This window comes from Sinohyriopsis cumingii, chromosome 12, assembly GCF_028554795.1.
Source record: "Sinohyriopsis cumingii isolate HCF-2022 chromosome 12, ASM2855479v2, whole genome shotgun sequence".
Lineage (NCBI taxonomy): Eukaryota > Metazoa > Mollusca > Bivalvia > Unionida > Unionidae > Sinohyriopsis > Sinohyriopsis cumingii.
In genome coordinates, this window is record NC_142972.1 from 5,485,144 (window position 1) to 5,504,108 (window position 18,965).

The window sequence follows — 18,965 nt, forward strand, 5'->3', positions numbered from 1 at the left end:
TATTAACTTTACCGCGTCTTATTTTTGTATTTTTTTGTTTCATTAATAAGGTCACCGCGCCAAGAAATTCCCGTCCAGGATCAACTTGAAGTAAAATCGGATATGTTAGTGGTCCTCGTTGGTATATTTTTTCAAATGCATCAGCTACCTCAGCGGCTGTTTTCTTAGTTAATGGCTCAGCTTCTTTGTATCTGCTAGCAATATCTACTACGGTTAAAACATATTTATAAGTTTTACCGTCAACAGTATCGTGTGGTAAAAACATTATATTAGCCTGATGGACCTCATTTGGTACGCTAACATCAAAATGCGCGTATTCAATTCGTTTTGGTGGTGGTAGATAAATCTGCCATATAGCTTGTTTAGATAGCCAGGCAGCAGCTGTAGATGGTTTTACTCTAGCAGCTTTTACGAGTTTCTTGATAGCTGCTTTGCCATGCCAAAATCCTGCTGGAGAATAATAAATCGCTTCCATTATTAATTACCAGCACCAAAAACTAATTTACCCTTCATTGCGTTTTTAATTAACCACGAGTCTAATCTCTCTTTGATAGATTTATTTTTTTATAGAATTTATTGCGTGAATTAAATTTATATCAGCAAGATGTCGCTGTTGAATATTTTTATTTCTATATGCTATGTCATGAACTAAACAGGCCCGATCAATAGCATTAATTGGTTCCTCACCTGAATTAGGTTGATTCTGATTATTTAATCTGATATCGAGTCGGGTACCCGGTCCACAGTAGCTGTATCCTGGTAGGTGTTTTTCTCCTGAGTATTTAGCCCAGGGGAATCCTGGTAACGATGATAATTTTGAGGTGATGTCACCTCCATGGAATCTTTTTTTTTTAGTTGATGATATAAATCTAAACTTTTTTGTACCGCATTTTTCACATCTACCGGTGACGGCTGATCTGTTATTGCGAGTTGTAACTGTAGTTAGATCAGCAGTTGGTGTACGTGTTTTACACTTAACACAATATAAATCCATATTATAATTATATTATGAATGTAATTGATTTTTCAGCTACCAAAATATCTGTTCTGTTAAGCACCACGTAGCGTTACCTAATTCGATCAGAATGATAATAATTGGACCATCAGGGAGTGGAAAAACTCAATTATTATTGAATCTGATAATGAGATGGTTGAAGTGGGATAAGTTATATTTAGTTGCACCATCTGTTGATGATCAACACTGTTATCGGGTATTGAAAGAGTTTAATGATAACGCAGCGTTGCTAAATGACGGTAACGGTATTATTGATTTTATAACAGATATTGAGGAGGCTCCATCAGTTGATGATCTAGATGGGTCAGTTAATAATTTAGTAGTATATGATGACATGATGTTAGATAAACAAAATAATCCTGCTAGGATATTCTCCCGTGGTCGACACAAAAACACAGATGTTATTTATGTGACTCAGAGGTATACTCAGATACCTAAGGTTATCAGAGATAACTGTAATATTTTAGTTGTTTTTAATGGTGTTGATTCTCGTACGCTAAGAAATATTCATCAAACTTGGTGTGGCGGTAATATGGATATAAATAAATTCAGAAACTTTTTCTCACGAGCTCAATCTACTCCATATGGATTTGTAACAGTAAATCTATCTGATCCCAGATCAAGATATCGAGTGGGTCTAGATAAAATCTTTTAATGTTGATATTTATCTCTGATATAACTTTCTGATTATAATCTCCTGCGTAATCTTCTAATTACAACTCTACTCAATTAGATAATAGCAGCAGGGAGGTCACCTACCTAGAGTCGGTCGTATACATAGAATCAAAAAAAATTAAAAATCACGTAGAGTATTTTTTTCAGCTAAATCTTCAAACTAAGGTTTCGTTAATGGAACAGGGTTCAGTAACGAGTAACCTCCCCCAGGAAGCCTCTATTCGGTAAATAGAGCCCTTCTACGGGAAAGTTTTCTGTGGAGGATTTATTTTTTTGTCGGGAACCCTAGGTCTGATTGCCCTCCCTGCTGCTATCTTATTTAAGAAAAACATAACTTTCACAGGACTTGGGTTTCATTTTGAGCTGCTATGAATTGATTTCAGTAGTAAATTGACAATGATTTTCTTCCATAATATAACACGTGTGCATTTAGATGTGTTCAATGCGTTGGGTGTTTTGATTGCTTTCCGTTGTTTTTGTGTTTCTGTGCATCCTTAATGTTGCTACCATCCACATCCATAGCTGCCATATGTACATCGGTAGCTTAAGTGTGACAAAGCCAAACAAACAGCTTTAAATCACTTGCAGTGTACAGTCCAATATCTTATGTTACATGATTTATATCAGAAATCATACTGAAAAAAAACACTCTAACCTGAAGTTCCATTGAAATCACTACTAAAACTTGCCGGCTTGGAAAAGGTTTCCACCCACGCCCCGAAAATGTAAAACGCTTTTTGTTTGGGTACAACACTAAGCTACTGCAAGTACTATTTACGACAAGTCATTGCAGTAGTTGCCTTTGCTACCCTACTTCGTTCTAGGGTCGCCCCTGCCTATTTGTCACTGTAATGTATTGTTGCCCCTGCCTATTTGTCACCGAAATGTATTGTCACCCCTGCCTATTTGTCACTGTAATGTATTGTCGCCCCTGCCTATTTGTCACCGAAATGTATTATCGCCCCTGCATATTTGTCACTGTAATGTATTGTCGCCCCTGCCTATTTGTCACTGTAATGTAACTCCCGCGTAGAAACTTAAGTCCAAAGTGCATTATATATCATTGTAATGTATCCTATGTACTAATCCCCCATACAAACTTTCCAATACATCACATTAATGTATCCTACGTACCAGTCACCTCGTACAAACTTCAGGCCGTTGATTTCCTATACATTATTGTAATGTATCCTACGTATCAATCACACCGTACCAATTTCAGGCACTGTTTACTTTACATCACTGTAATGTATCCCAAGTACCAATCTCCCCTACCACTTACAAACTTTAGCCCATTGTTTTCCAATATACCACTAGAATGAACCAAGTACTAACCGTACACAAACTTAATGTCTCTGTGTCCTACATTTTTAAGAGTCTTTGACAGGTCCAATGAATTATCGAAGTCTATTTTTTCTCTTTTGAATGCCTCCACAAAATATACAGCTCTACAACCACTATAAAATTAACTATAATAGTTGTTGTTGTTGTTGTTGTTGTGGGGTTTAACGCCTTTTTTCAGCACATGATAGGCTATGCATGGCGGCCAGTATTAATGGTGGAGGAAGAATCCGGGAAAACACCGGGAAGAACCACCGACCCACGAGAAGCAAATGGCAAGCTTTCTCACATACCAAACATTAGCCTAATCCTAGACTCGAACCCATGCAGACAGAGGTGAGATGGCAGTGATCCGTAACGGAAAGCGCTTTAGACCACTCGGCCAGTCGGGGCCCCTAACTATAATAGACATTATTGAATGTGATAAGGATACATACAAATTTTCAGTCACTATTACGTGTGTTCGTATGTGTGTGTATTTATGTGTGTGTGTGTGTGTGTGTGTGTGTGTGCGTACGCACACGAGCATCCATCATAAGAAAGTTATTGTGATGACATATTATGTAGTGTCATTCTTATATGTGATGAAGTAAAACAATTAAATGGCACTAGGAACGTGGTTTTATAGAAATATAAATCTTTCAGCGATGAATTTTTGTGAAGACATTATAATACATAGAAAACATAGACAAATATAGTCAGTCGCCATATCAAAAAAGAAATTTGTTAACATGCAAACTGGAATGAACAATGTCGAACATAAATAAATATATTTAACATTTTATTAAACTGACTAACAGAAACGAATTAATAATAACAGGATTTTACTCTCTCTCTCTCTCTCTCTCTCTCTCTCTCTCTCTCTCTCTCCTCTACTGTCTTGATTGTATGTTGAGCGCAGTAAATAAGGTCCACACATGTGTCAAATGTGAGATGCAAAAACAACACGTTTATTCGTAACAAAATGCCCATAGTCTTGTTTAAAATCATTACACAAAATACATGTAATTAAATGTTTTACGAAAAGCATTATATATTTATTACATGTTCATTCTTTCTCCGTTAACTTTACATTGTCAGAGTCGTTCAGTATTTTACGATATTGCACACCTTGATATTGCACTCACGTGCAGGACACGTGTGACCAATAGTGTATTTGGATCTACTTTGTAAACAAGTCATGTACACTCATGTAGCAGACGCTTTACATTTTGGTTGATTAAATTTGTTTCTGAATAAACTAAAGCATTGAAAATCAGAAAAAGCTCATACTGATCATGTAAGCCTTGGCCAGTATATATGCCAATTGAGTCGGTGTGAATATTGGATGAAATAAAATAAATCATAGCAAAATAAAGGCTTATAGGTTTAGTTGATGATATTATTCTTTTTTCTCCCTTGATAGTCAAGCTTGAGTCGGTCTTCTTTCAATCTTCTATAAATGCCTTTAATGTGCTAGTTTTATTTCATTCTATCATTAGAAATTTGCGAATCAATTTAGTTATGCTATTTAAGAAATTTAGCTATATTTTGCATCGCAATAAACTGCAAAGAACCTATTTTATGGTTTTTTATTTAGCAGGAAAGTTTCCTTTTCCGTTTACTGACCCAAAACTCATGATTTGGATATAATTTTGGATTTCAAGACTTTTTCACCTTAAATCTGAAAAATAATCACAATTTCGAATCAAGTTCTAGCAACATAAATAACCGTGCTTTCGAAGTTATGTTGAAACGTTGAGTAGTCTTATTTCGTGAAGAAAACAGTAGTATGATTATTTATATTATCTGAAGCATTCGAACCACCAAGGCTTTTTCTGCGAGAACAACATTTGTTTCAATTGTATGTGAGACAAAACCAGAAATTCATCGCAAAAAGAATCCCAACATCAATTCGGACCACCACGGCTATTTCCCCGCTTCGATTTACCATAGGATTTACCAACAAGTTACGAACAAAACTAATCCAATGCATTCGCAACTTGTGGGCCAAACCGTGCCTTTTCTTAATGTTCATGCCATGAATACTTTGACAGTACCGCGCACAAGCAGGCGACATATTGGACATTTCCGCATGGCCGGAGAGCAATCGGCACAGCATACCATGTGACCACATGGGAGGAATACGATACAAGAAGTGTTGTCCATACAGATCTTGCATATACTCATATCTCGGAGACGCTCATTCTCTTCTCTAAGTGTTTTTGCATCCACTGCAAAAAGAAAATAACGCAAGTTAACAGAATGAATTTGAAAACTGTCAACTTAATAGATACTAATAATTAAAAGAAATCGAGTTGGGGGGGGGGGGGGGTCTCCCCTATTCTTGATCATCTTATTCAGCCAGAAAAACCAGAAATATCAGCCATAGTCTTTCGAATTCGTAAACTAAAAAGTAGTCAGCTTTGAAGACTTTACATTTTTTGAACGAACAATAGAAGTAATCACTGAGTTTTAGTTATTCCGGCCCGAAAAGAGATTAATTAAATAACTATACAATAAACATTTATCAATGTCTTGAAAAATAATATGTTCTATACTTACATTTTGTATTATCTTCAACTTGTTTATATTTTAGTTGACGAAATGACTGCTTTGATGAAATTGATGTCGATGATAATGATGAATCTGTACAGCTCTCGGCTTCATTTATTTTCTCAAACTCGTTGGACTTGGCAGCGTTAGATAAGTCTTTATTTGACTTCTCGTTATCACCACAATTATCAATGATATCCATTAGTTCTACTGCATTGAAGACGCTTTTACCTGCAACAAAATATTATTTACTAAATTATTATTCAATATTCATCAACCACAATAAGTAACAAATCGTGACCATTTAGTCCCTATACGTCTTGGCGTTGTTGCTGTTGTGGGGTTTGACGCCATTTTTTAGCACACGATAGGCCATACATGGCGGTCAGTGTAACTGGTGGAGGAAGAACCCGGAAAAACACCGGGAACAACCAACGACCTACGGGAAGCTACTGGCGAGCTTTCTCAAATACCCACAGTGGCCGAGCCTGAGACTCAAACCCACGCAGATAGAGGTGAGATGTCAGTGATCCGTAATGGTGAGCGCTTTAGACCACTCGGCCACCCGGGGCCGCCTATATGTCTAGCATTGTTCCGAGAATAAATTTGAAAGTAGATTTTAAAAAGATAATACACATAATAGTAAGATGATTGTAATGAGTAAACCCAATATATGGTACGATTCGTCATCCGTAGAAATTGTTTCGAGGCACTTTCCCTGCTTTAGCGTGAGATGCCTTGATTCCATGTACCAAATCTGTGACGTTTTTTACCTTCCCATTTTTCACCGGAAATGTATATACTACCTCGCATGCAACAGTTGATCTGTTCACTCATCTATGCGTAGATATATATTTCCTTAGTCCTCTAATCATTCCAAAGAGAATCTTTATTCAGGCACATCAGAAATTACAATATGCAGATGGAAAGTTGTGATCGGTTCAAGTTTCAAAGCTTAAAGTATTTAAACAATCAAATTTCAGCATACAAAGTTGAATGCCAATAGCTGTTAGGTCATGATAATTCGTAGTCAGGAACATAGGGATATCTGGCAGATAATTCACAATCCAAAGTAATTCAAATATTTTTACGCGAATTTCAAAAACAAATTTATTCTTTGTTTATCTACCTGGAGAAACTGTGAATTTAGTGTCAGGTAAATATAGGTACATACTTGCTAAACCAAATTGATCTGACGTATCTACGTAATGCCTGAATTTTGCGAGCAATAATGAACATTATCGCCAGGTCAGTTAATACTCATAAATAAATAAACAAATAAATTAATAAATAAATACGTATGGTCTGCCAGTCTGAAATATCTGTTGTTTTTTCATTGTTGTTTTGGTGGTTTAACACCATTTTTCAGAGCATGATAGGCTGCGCATAACAGCCGGTTTAACTGGTGGAGGAAGAACCCAGAAAAACCCCGCTTTGTACCACCGATCCACTGGAAGTTATTGGCAAGATTTCTCACATTCCCACATTGGTGGACCCAGAGATTCCAATTCACGCTGACAGAGGTGAGATGGCAGTAAATGGTAACGGTGAGCGTTTTAGACCACTCGGACACTCGGGATCCCTTGAATTATCTAGGGATGATACGTATTAGGTCCAGGTACTATACTAATACCTGCCAGCCAAACCTTTCGCAACTAAACAAGGTTCGTTTGAGGTATATAAATGTATACTGAATTTGGTTTTAAATAACGCGTTATATACCTACAACGTTAATTATTGAGATATGTAAATGAATACTGATTTGTTTTTAAATTTCGCGTTATATACCTACAACTTATATTATTGAGATAATATTCACATATACCTGCTGCGAATTTAGCAAACCGTAGAGCAGATATAGTTTTGTAGCACAGCAACACCTTGAAGGTTATATCTTGCCGAAGCAAGACGAGAAATATGCCATGCACAAGGACACACCACAGTAACCAATCCGAGTAAATCCGATGGTGATAATCTAGTCTTCTACGTTCTGGTTCCAAATCCAACTCAAAACCCACTAAATCACCCCTGCTCCTTTGCGTCATATATTGGGGTGGGGTGGGGTGGGGTGGGGTGGGGTGGAATTTTGCTTACCATAGACCATATTTTAAGCTTTTGTGGTTTTTATTCAAATCGACAGCATTACCTTCCATCTAAGTACCTTCTGGCACAGCAATAAATATACTATTATTCTATGCAATAATATTTTCTTCCAGGGAGGCAAATTCATAAGTTCTGCACCATAATTGGTGAAGTTTATCATTTCTTTCAAAATAATTTTTTTAGCTTATTAGCTTGTAATAAAATTTATTGGTTTATAATATAAACTGAATTAGAAAACATCGACATGCTGCTTGCCATTTTTTATGATGATCTTCATATGACCTATTTACTCCGTTTTGTCTCCTCATTTGCAGTTTTCTTTATTTTTTGAAATTGCGAACCCCATTTGTTCAAATTGTAGATCCCATTAGCACAAGACTGACTTACTTTGAATATTTGTTTTTCCATCGTGATGAGAACATGGTCAGTGAGTGTGTCTACTGTAAGACCTTTTGATACATCGTGATGAGAACATGGTCAGTGAGTGTGTCTACTGTAAGACCTTTTCATACATCGTGATGAGAACATGATCAGTGAGTGTGTCTACTGTAAGACCTTTTCATACATCGTGATGAGAACATGGTCAGTGAGTGTGTCTACTGTAAGACCTTTTCATACATCGTGATGAGAACATGGTCAGTGAGAGTGTCTACTGTAAGACCTTTTCATACATCGTGATGAGAACATGGTCAGTGAGTGTCTACTGTAAGACCTTTTGATACATCGTGATGAGAACATGGTCAGTGAGTGTGTCTACTGTAAGACCTTTTGATACATCGTGATGAGAACATGGTCAGTGAGAGTGTCTACTGTAAGACCTTTTGATACATCGTGATGAGAACATGGTCAGTGAGTGTGTCTACTGTAAGACCTTTTGATACATCGTGATGAGAACATGGTCAGTGAGTGTGTCTACTGTAAGACCTTTTGATACATCGTGATGAGAACATGGTCAGTGAGTGTGTCTACTGTAAGACCTTTTGATACATCGTGATGAGAACATGGTCAGTGAGTGTGTCTACTGTAAGACCTTTTGATACATCGTGATGAGAACATGGTCAGTGAGTGTGTCTACTGTAAGACCTTTTGATACATCGTGATGAGAACATGGTCAGTGAGTGTGTCTACTGTAAGACCTTTTCATACATCGTGATGAGAACATGGTCAGTGAGTGTCTACTGTAAGACCTTTTGATACATCGTGATGAGAACATGGTCAGTGAGTGTCTACTGTAAGACCTTTTCATACATCGTAAGGAAAACATGGTCAGTGAGTGTGGCTACTGTAAGACCTTTTCATACATCGTAAGGAAAACATGGTCAAGCACAATCTCTACAAAAGCAAGATTGAACTTTTTGTACATCGTGAGGAAAACACGGTCAGTCATTGTGTCCACTGTAACAAGTCTGACCGTTTTTGCACACTGGCAGGGATTCACATCGATGCCTAGCCATCTTTTCTTAGAGTGGCCATAAGTCGTATTTACGCATATCATTATATTTAATCATAAGTCTTCTCAATTTGTAATTAATTAAACCCAATTAATATATGTACTAGTCTTAAAATTAGCAGGTCATACATGCTATAGACAATTATTGTGCAATCATCATGTGTGTCTTGTTAAAAATAAAACATAGTGCCATTGTGCGATGAAGAGTTCTTAAAATGATCATTATTAAAATGAAATCTTAATATGTTTGAAATTACTGGACTCGAAAATAACAGAATGCGAACGTCCTTTATCTATAGACGATATTTTGTGTTCTATTTGATATCCAAAAACTTTCTCTACTTACTCTATCTATACCTACTAGCATTGCAATAGGTAGTAATAAAACTGAAAACAAAGTCGGTGAATGGTATCCATGCGCTAAAACGAAGCAGAACAAGATCAACGTAGAACGAAATTTTCGGATCTTTGTCGATGTCAGCCAAGCTTCCTACTGGCTTCTGTCTATGTAAATGTCGTGTTTCAGTTAAATGTCAAATTTAAAAGACATTCTGTAACTCACTGTCACTGTCATGGAACCGCTTGAGTACTGATATGTTTCTTCTGATATTTATTTCAGAAAGCGGATGCCCTAGCATCAGTAAAAACAAGGATACAAAAAATATTTTAATAATCGTTCCAAAAATATATAGACACTCTTTACAAGCTTTACTATAGAAGTAGTCCAAGTACTAAGGGTTATTCGGTGAGTTGGATGGTGGAAAATACATATCTACTCAGATATGAAGGGGAAGTGATAACTTCAAAATTGGAAATTATGCACTGAGAATGTATATATTTTTGCAGCTATAGCAGTCAACAAATCTTAGTTGCTCCTATTCAAAAGAATTAAAGAACTCTTACGTACGCAAGTACGTATATTCATTCATACATACATACACACTCCAAATTGGAATATATGATTTCCGTAAGCTTTTGTCAAGCAGTCGTTGCTTAGATATCACAAATAATTACAATATCGTTTCTTTATTTATTTATTTTTTTGTTTTAATTTTTTTGTTGTTTCTTTACATACCTTTCTGTATCATCATATGATATACGGCCATCTTGATCTTCTCTGGTGAATAACCGAATTCCATAAGACTCTGTACAGCAACGCTTTTCATTGGATCTTCTAGATCTTGATCCTGAAAGATCCAATGCATCACATACTTTTCACACTTCTGCGTTTTCACTAGGAAAACACAAAAAAAAAAAAATATAATGCGATTTGAAATTGCTTCATACATCTCTCTCTCTCTCTCTCTCTCTCTCTCCGATAAAATCAAATAACTTTTCAATTACTTTTATATTCTGAATGGATATCCATGTAAATGTAAATTACATTTAAAAAGATTCTAGAACAGGCCAAAGCAATGCAGCAATTAAAATTTCCAAAGAACTATATAGAGTAGTTTTTAATTTTGACCTACAAATGATCGTTCGATTCTCTCAGCTGTAAATGTTACTTTCCTTTTTATTTAACATTTCAGCTGATGCATTATGAAATGGATGACAAAAAGCAAGGCAAAGTAACGATATAAAACATTACCACAAAGCAAGGCAACGTAACGACTTAAAACACTAGCACAAAGCAAGGCAACGTAACGACTTAAAACATTAGCACAAAGCAAGGCAACCTAACGACTTAAAACATTAGAACATGATTGAAATACACAGACTTGTATCCACGCTATTCTCCCCGTGCGACTAAATAGTGCATCATTTTCAAGTTACTGTTAAGATCGTCTCATTTATATAAATAGCGCTTAAGTTACTATTAATATTTCATATATATATATATATATTTCACGTAACAATACCTGCTTTGAGACGGAGATGGATTTTGTACTGTAAGTAGAATATTGTTGTTTCCTTCGTTTGACTAGCTCGCAGCTGGGGTAACACTTTTCGTGTTCGATTTCAGGGTTGTCTTCTGCAGTCCATGACGACAGCCCTCCCCCACAATAGTAACATACCGTTTGGTCCTTGTTACCTAAGAAAGACAGATTTAAAGATAAACAGACATATATTAAGACAAGACAGATATATGTTGTTTTGTATATTAAATTTGCATTGTTTGTAAGTTTTTTGTTATATTTCATTAGGTGCCATGGGTAATGTTAAATTGTATATAGTAGCTGACCTTCTCCAAAATCACTGACAATTTTGTAAACAACCTTGTTTATTTTTGTCTTACTGAAGAATAAATATTATGTTCATTATCTTAAGCTGAATCAACGACATTTGTATATTTTCATATGTCTAGACCTGGTCTACGTGATGATTGTTACGTGCTTTGTTGTGGTTTTGATAACATATCTTTTAATTATAACATAGATTGTTTTAGAACAATTAATGTTTTACTCTCATCCGGGTTCCCTCTTTATGTGTTTTTTAAAAATATAAATCTTTTTAATCTGAAAATTAGTAATTCCTGCGATAACATCTGGACAGAAGTCTTTGTAGTGTACAGAATCTTGATCTGATTTTTTTTTCTTTCTTCAAATTGTTCTTTTCTCAAAAAACAAAGTGCCCTAAAACAATATTCATGAACTAAACACTTGGATTTGTAGTGAAATAAAAGAAGGATATATTTTTGATACTATTATTGTGATTTATTTCGACTGCAAGAACAAACTTAAAGACCTAATAATGTTTCCTACCTGAAATATTCTCAGCATGTTTTTATTTTTTTAAATGTTTTTCTAATTTCATGCTGTTTGGTTTTGTAATAATATTATTATATGTTTTTTATCTTATAGGTGTTATCTAATGTTGTAAAGCGCTTAGAGCTTCTAAAGATTAGTCGCTATACAAAGTCCTCATTATTGTTATTATTATTATTATTATTATTATTATTATTTAACAAAAGACTCTCGGTACATCATTAGAATCCAGGCCACCACAAGCACATCTACACTTTCAGCAGTGGATTTTTTTTTAAATACAACTAAACATTATTTAAAACTGTATTCATTAGTACCTGTTTTATAAGTTATAGGATAATTTGGTATTTAATTCACAAGACGGTAAGATCTCTTAAATTTTTAACTTTGTATTCTAGGGAAATTTATTATTTGTTTAACTTTTTTTAAAAACATGTTGGTTTTCAATATTTTCTGTTAGTTTGTTTAAAACCATATAGTCGTAACAATTAAGACAGACACATAAAATGATAAACATACACAGACTGAATACCATACAGTTCTCTCTTTCCCTAAATATCCGTAAATATCTTTCTCTCTACACAGTAATGTTAATGGAAACTGACTTTGTAGTTGTTAAAAGTAAGACTTTATGAAACTACTGTTATTATTGTAGCCCCATTTTGTTGATAATTAAGTCCTAGTTTGTGCAGCAGTTTACGTGGAACTTCTCAAACTTTTACAACGTTGTTGGTCGAACTGAATGACCAGGTAATTTACCTCAACCAGTCAATATCTAAATTTAGCACACGTATTTCCCCACTTATAGCTAACCAGTCTAATTTTAGCCAGGAGGTGAAAATTTCCGAAGTGCCGACAATAATATCACATTAGGTAAGTTATCAATTTACTGTGTCTGGAATTTTGCCCCAAACTGACATGGTTTTTTATTTTTTGGGGTGGGGGTGGGGGGACTGCTAGGCCAATAATACTCCATTGATCTCAAATAAAGTATGATTGATTACTTATCATGTTTAAGAATAGTATTATTATCATAATGTTAGAAATAGAGACTGCCAGATAGATGGGTTTCATAGACAATTAAACAACATGACAGAGAAAAAAGCGTCGAGATATTATTATTTACATATAAGTCTTAGATTTGTTTAGATATTGCCTTTTTGAATGGAAAGTAATCACTAAATGAGAAAAAGCAAATTCCAGGACACAGAAAACTCCTATGTGCTTAAAATCGAGATTTTGGTCGGAGATTTTGATTTTAATAGGAAAAAACTCTTCAAACGATCCTCATTTTAGCTGTTTTAAACTTATCGTGAACTACTGGCAACATCAACAGCCATATGCTATCTTTCTCTGTATGTTGCGAATTCCTTATTCTTCTCTGTGTTCATCGTCCACGTACCGATATAGTAAAGTCCTGCCTGGGCCAGTTGTAGGGGTACAGGTCTCGCAAGTGGCCATTGATGAAATGTGCTGAGCCGAGCTGGTACAGAATTAAGTTGGGGGTATTTGGGGGAAGGCGTATGTGGCGTTAAGTCTGGTTTTATGTTGTCAAATGTATGTTGATTTGGTGAAGAGAAGTTGTCGTAGCTGAAATTCAGATTTAGCCGTCCACCTGTCTGATCATGACAGAGATCTATACCAGCTACAGTAGTCATTCTAGAAGACCAACTGAAAGACAAAAGCATTATATTCGAAATCAGCTATATAGGCAGATCGAAAGAGGTCTTGATAAATGCATCCGAAAGAAATACTATTTTAAGATCTACACAGATTCAGTAACTTCTAAAATTATGTTCTTTTTTGTCAGTATTTAGATATGTACTTTATCACAGCAAGTTCTGAACAGCATATTAACACAGACTTATATTAGCAAGCGTTAGCTGTATAGAGGTCCCTGTTGTAAATAAAGAATGTATACATCTACAAATGTCAAGTTTTATAGTTCGTTCCACATATCATCGCGAAATTTTCCAATCTGTAACTCTGTAAATTTTCAGGTCAGCCTAATTAAATATTGCTGAACGTACCTAATGTGTTTTACACGAGATATTTAGAAACGGAACAAACTGTAGCAGAGTGTTGGTTTATGCAATAGAGAACAAGTAAACCTCATATCGGCTATGATGTTGAAAGATTGGAATGAAAATATTTATGGGAATCAAATTTGGACTTCTATTTATTTTTGTGACAGTCGTTAACTTTATGCTTAAAATACAAAAATGCCATTTTTTCAGTTTTTAAAATAACATTTTAAAATAATAAGTAGGATTTACGAATGTCAACGTTACATGTAAATATCTTTAAAAATCGTTTGGTGGGTGCATCACATCTTTTAATGGAATGCAATATTCCAACTCAACAAAGCTACCACATTATATATACTATAATGATAATTTGAATAGAAGATCAATATTTACATACCTTAGGCTTGACTGTCGGGAGAAATGATGACTGATTTGTGACTATCAATGGCTTTTATATAATGTTAATCTCTTAGGAATCCCATTCGTGCTAATAATAGCATGCAACGTGCCCACTCACAGTGGGTAATTACGTACCTTTTCACCGCTTTACACCGAATGATAAAATTACGCTGAGGTTCCTGTAATAGGGTGTTCCTTCGTGACATAATGAAAAGCTATGTAAATTTTTCATAACAATAATGTCCTAATAATTCGCCAAGCTTAAGATTACGTCACCCTTTATTTTTTCGTGATCTTAATCAGTTTTGCGTGGGCATCTTTCAGATGTCCGTTGCAGTGCTGCCCAAAACCTTTTTGACACCATGGGACACTGAAAAATGTTTTTCTTGAAGCCGAGGGCCGCAGCAGAAAACTGAAAAGCAACGACTTTATAGCTGCTCGAGCTCTAGTTGGCGATTTAAAATCAGCCCGCGGGCCGCGGGTTGGACAGCGCTGGTCCGTTGTTTTGTTACCTACAGGCTGTCACCAATAGTTAACTAATGAATTTTCATAGAGTTGAGAAGAGAATAGGGCTCTGATGAGGGACGAATCAATGTCATGTGATGAATAATAGCCCTAAAAAGTACTATTAGGCCAGAACGCCAGAATGGCGTATTCTCTAAACGCAGGCTTGGTCATTAGTTCCACCTACCTTATTGCCGTAGTTGTTGACAGTGACTCGTATATAATAATAATAATAATAATAATAATAATAACAATAACACCAACAACAAATATTTCAAGAGGTAACACAGTAGAAGAAACATTAATTTCCTTGGGGTCTTGAAAATAGAAGACAGAAAATGAGTATGTATGTACGTATGTATGTATGTATGTATGTATGTATGTATGTATGTATGTAATGATACAAGATTTTCTTAAAACTCGTGCTTCACAAATGTACCTCTCCCTTTATCACACACGCACACACACGATTTCTGTTCAAGCAGATACTGGTTGCAATCAATCTTCTGTCTGTCTGCATCCATGAAAAAACGCGGGATGGGAAGTCCTCATCCCGCTTCTGGCTTCTGGACTAGCTTTCTCTTTTGCACACAACTTAGAGGGCCAGAAAAATCACGATTTTTTGGGCGTTCCTTACAAGTTTGTGTCCTTTTCTTTTTTATCTCAGCTCGACGTGGGTGTCTTGGTCTGTTTTTTTTTCTTTTTTTTTCTTCTTCTCTTTAACTGTATTTTCTTTGCTGAGACTGTATATGGTCACAAAATAGAGGTAGTATCATAGCTATTAAGGATTGTCGATTAAGGTCGCTATTAACCTAGATTATAAAATTCCAATTAAAGTTTCAACAATTAGAAGAAAGCAATAAATGACCAAACCATCGATATAAACCAAAGTTTGTGAAATAAAGGGAATAAGCACACTACACAATATATTGCCAATCACATCAGTATACAACATTAATTAGAAGTACATGGGGGGAAAAGGAACTGATCGAAATATATCAAGAAAAGTTTTCAGCAGAATGGAGAAGAAGAAAAATCTGTATTTAAGTATTTAAATAATTCTTCACAAATTTGAATTTGACTAAAACATCATAAAATGGGTAATTATCTTATGAAACGATTCTGAATCCGTTGTATACATCAACGAAACCAAAACCAATAAATGCATACTCGATTAAAGGATATAAAATGTGTCTTGTTTATGTTACATGTGATTGGAGTAGGAGCATTAATTATTAAAATAAGAAGAAACACAGGGGTAGACGGAATCAAAACACCAAATTTAAAGCATGTCTTAAATTTTTCTCGACACGCAGATCACCGAACTAACTGATGTATATCTAACCTTTATTCATGCACAAACTAAATAACCGAATACACAATATTTGGAAAAGCGTCAGGATGACAGATAAATCATGCTATATAGAATTGTTATTGATGCGATATGGGGGTGGGGGGACCACCCATAACTGATTCCATAAAATCGAAAATAAAAGTGAAAGGTTTAGGAATGCCTGTATTCAAATTCACTGTAAATATATTTTGTATATATATTTTCTTAATGTAATTAATATAATATTTATTTTTTTTTAAATTATTGAAATTTAAAAATCATTGTTTAACCGTTTATAAAACATATTATTTATGACAGGACCCTAGTAAATATTGCCAAAGCATATGAAATTGAATTTTATGTGCTAACATTACAGGACGTGCCTTCTAGGGATTAAAAGTATCACCCTCGCGAAACCAACATCACAAGTTACGAGTTTGAAAACTTGTTACACTATAAATTGCTTGAGGAAAATGATTACACAGTAGAGACATTTATCTTTACTTCACAGATCCTAATGTATGTGTGATGCTTAAATTACACAAATATTTGCATGGAACTAGTAAACTTCGTGGGAACGAAACGTCAAAATTTTGCTCTCTGTTATTTGAGCTACACTTTGTGATTTGAATTACATTTTGTGATTTTAATTACAGTGAGTGATTTGAATTACGATATGATTTGAATTATACTGTGTGATTTGAATTGAACATTATGGAATTTGAATTCCACATTGTGATTTGAATATAATGATTTATATTGTGTAATTTGAAATACACTGTGTGAATGAAATTACACTTTCTGATTTGAATTATACTTTGTTATTTGAATTACACTGTGATTTGAATAACACTGATTTGAATTAGATTTTGTGCCTTAAATTACACTAATTGATTTTATTTTCACTAATTTGAATTACACCGTGATTTAAATTGCACTCTATGATTTGAATTACGCTTTATGACTTCAATTACACTGTTTAAGTTGAATTACACTTTGTGATTCATATTACACTGTGGGATTTGAATTACACTTTTTGATTTAAATTACACTGTGTGGTTTGAATTACGGCGTGATTTAAATTACAATGTGATATCTGAATTAATCTATGAGTTAAATTACACTGTAGGATTTGAATTATATTCTGTAATTTTCAATTACACTTTCGGATTTAAATTACACTGTGGGATTTCAAAACTGTTTTGTCCTGCTATTTACTTCAATATATTGAGGTAAAAAGACCATTACGACTAAGGTCGTTGTGTCCATTGTGTCCAACATATTTCTTAAATGTCACTATGAAACATGCGAGATGTGGTTTTAAGAATACAGAATAGCATTCTACATTAAAAGGGCTTGCCATGGGATTTGAAACATCGAGTTCTGAATCCCAAATAAGTATATAGACATGCTACCGATTTTATTTTGAGTAACACCATACGTAAATCGTCAGTTAGATCTTCATGAACCTTTACTTTTCATACATATGTACCTACATGTATGTAAAGATTACCAAAATAGTTCCCAACACTTGACTCTATTCCTTATTTAATTTTATCACTTGCTAAGGTCTTTCTGATATATATCTTGATTGTGATTTAAACAAAGTTAAACCTTTTATAAACAGAATATGTTAACATGTTTTTGCAATATGTAAAATTGACAATGCTTATTGAAGCCCTTCTGTTGTCAAATCTTCAATCTCTGAGGTGCGTAGTTTTGCACGCAAAGTTCTTTAATTTCGGAGGTAAGTACATCGTGCATATAGTCCCGGGTCCCATAATGTCTGATTAGAATGGATCGGTTTTGAAGAAGAAAAAAAAAACACAAAAAACAAAGGAACGTGTGAAATTTGAAGGCGTGTGACCCGTGTCTAATAATAACAGGCAAAATCCCAAAGTGGTATATGGACCCGTAACACAATTAATTTTATTATATATTTTCTACATTTCTGTCTCAGTATATATATATATATATATATATATATATATATATATATATATATATATATATATATATATATTAATGATATTACTAATAATAGCAAGATGAATTGTAGTATTAGTACTTCAGTACTCTGTTAGTATTATTTGCCACATTTCTATGAAGTGAGACAATACGTGTGATTTATAAATAGAAACTCATGTGTTGTATTTTCCAAGTCTAATGTAATATTCTGCCTTGGGATTTTGCATGTTATTATTAGACAGTTTCCAAGTCCTATATTTATATTCTACAGTGGGATTTTGCATGTTATTATCAAACACAGTCACGCGCTTGTATATAAAGCCCGTTAAATATAGTTCATTCTAGTATCATGCTACAGCCAAGCGTGAGGTATGTAAACAGTGATCTTTTAACTGTCTAGCTTCATCGGTTGTAAACAATGCACCACATTTAATGAAATGATGCACTTACTTAACGCCTCTAAATTATACGTATTTTCAGCATTTTAGATTATGTATCTTCTAATTTAAATTAAAAAAATTAAAAAACGAAATGTTTTTTTTTTGTGTGTTTTAGAACACCAAGTCACAAGTTAAAATCTGAAACAAAAATGTATTAATCCATCTTCGATCTCCATCTTTGATCTTCATTTAAATATAAGATGTTTTCAGTGTTTGCACGTACTGCATCAGATGACTAAAATCTATAAAGAGAATTGATAGAAATGGCAACACAGCTAAAGCAACTTTTACAGATGTATACATGACCATATCACTAACCCAACCCCCTGCAACGTATGTTCTAACGACGTATGTTCAGTCATGTTTGAGCATGGATGAAAATAACTTCTCAAGATAGCTTCCAACACCTTTTCGACCCGTTGCAACGGTATCCAATCATCGTTTTATTGCTATTACCGTTGTCAGAA

The 18,965-nt window shown here is 34.6% G+C and overlaps 1 protein-coding gene across 1 annotated transcript; it reads right to left on the bottom strand.

The window, feature by feature from the left end:
• Positions 1-3,799: 3,799 nt before the first annotated feature.
• Positions 3,800-14,405, bottom strand: LOC149785940 (baculoviral IAP repeat-containing protein 8-like). Its single transcript, XM_089976187.1, has 6 exons — positions 14,252-14,405; positions 13,230-13,498; positions 10,982-11,154; positions 10,195-10,306; positions 5,576-5,797; positions 3,800-5,244 (listed from the first exon to the last, which is right to left on the bottom strand). The coding sequence occupies exons 2-6, from the start codon at positions 13,483-13,485 to the stop codon at positions 5,045-5,047; spliced, it is 963 nt and encodes a 320-aa protein (XP_089832313.1). The 5' UTR covers positions 13,486-13,498; positions 14,252-14,405; the 3' UTR covers positions 3,800-5,044.
• Between the last annotated feature and the right edge of the window lie 4,560 nt (positions 14,406-18,965).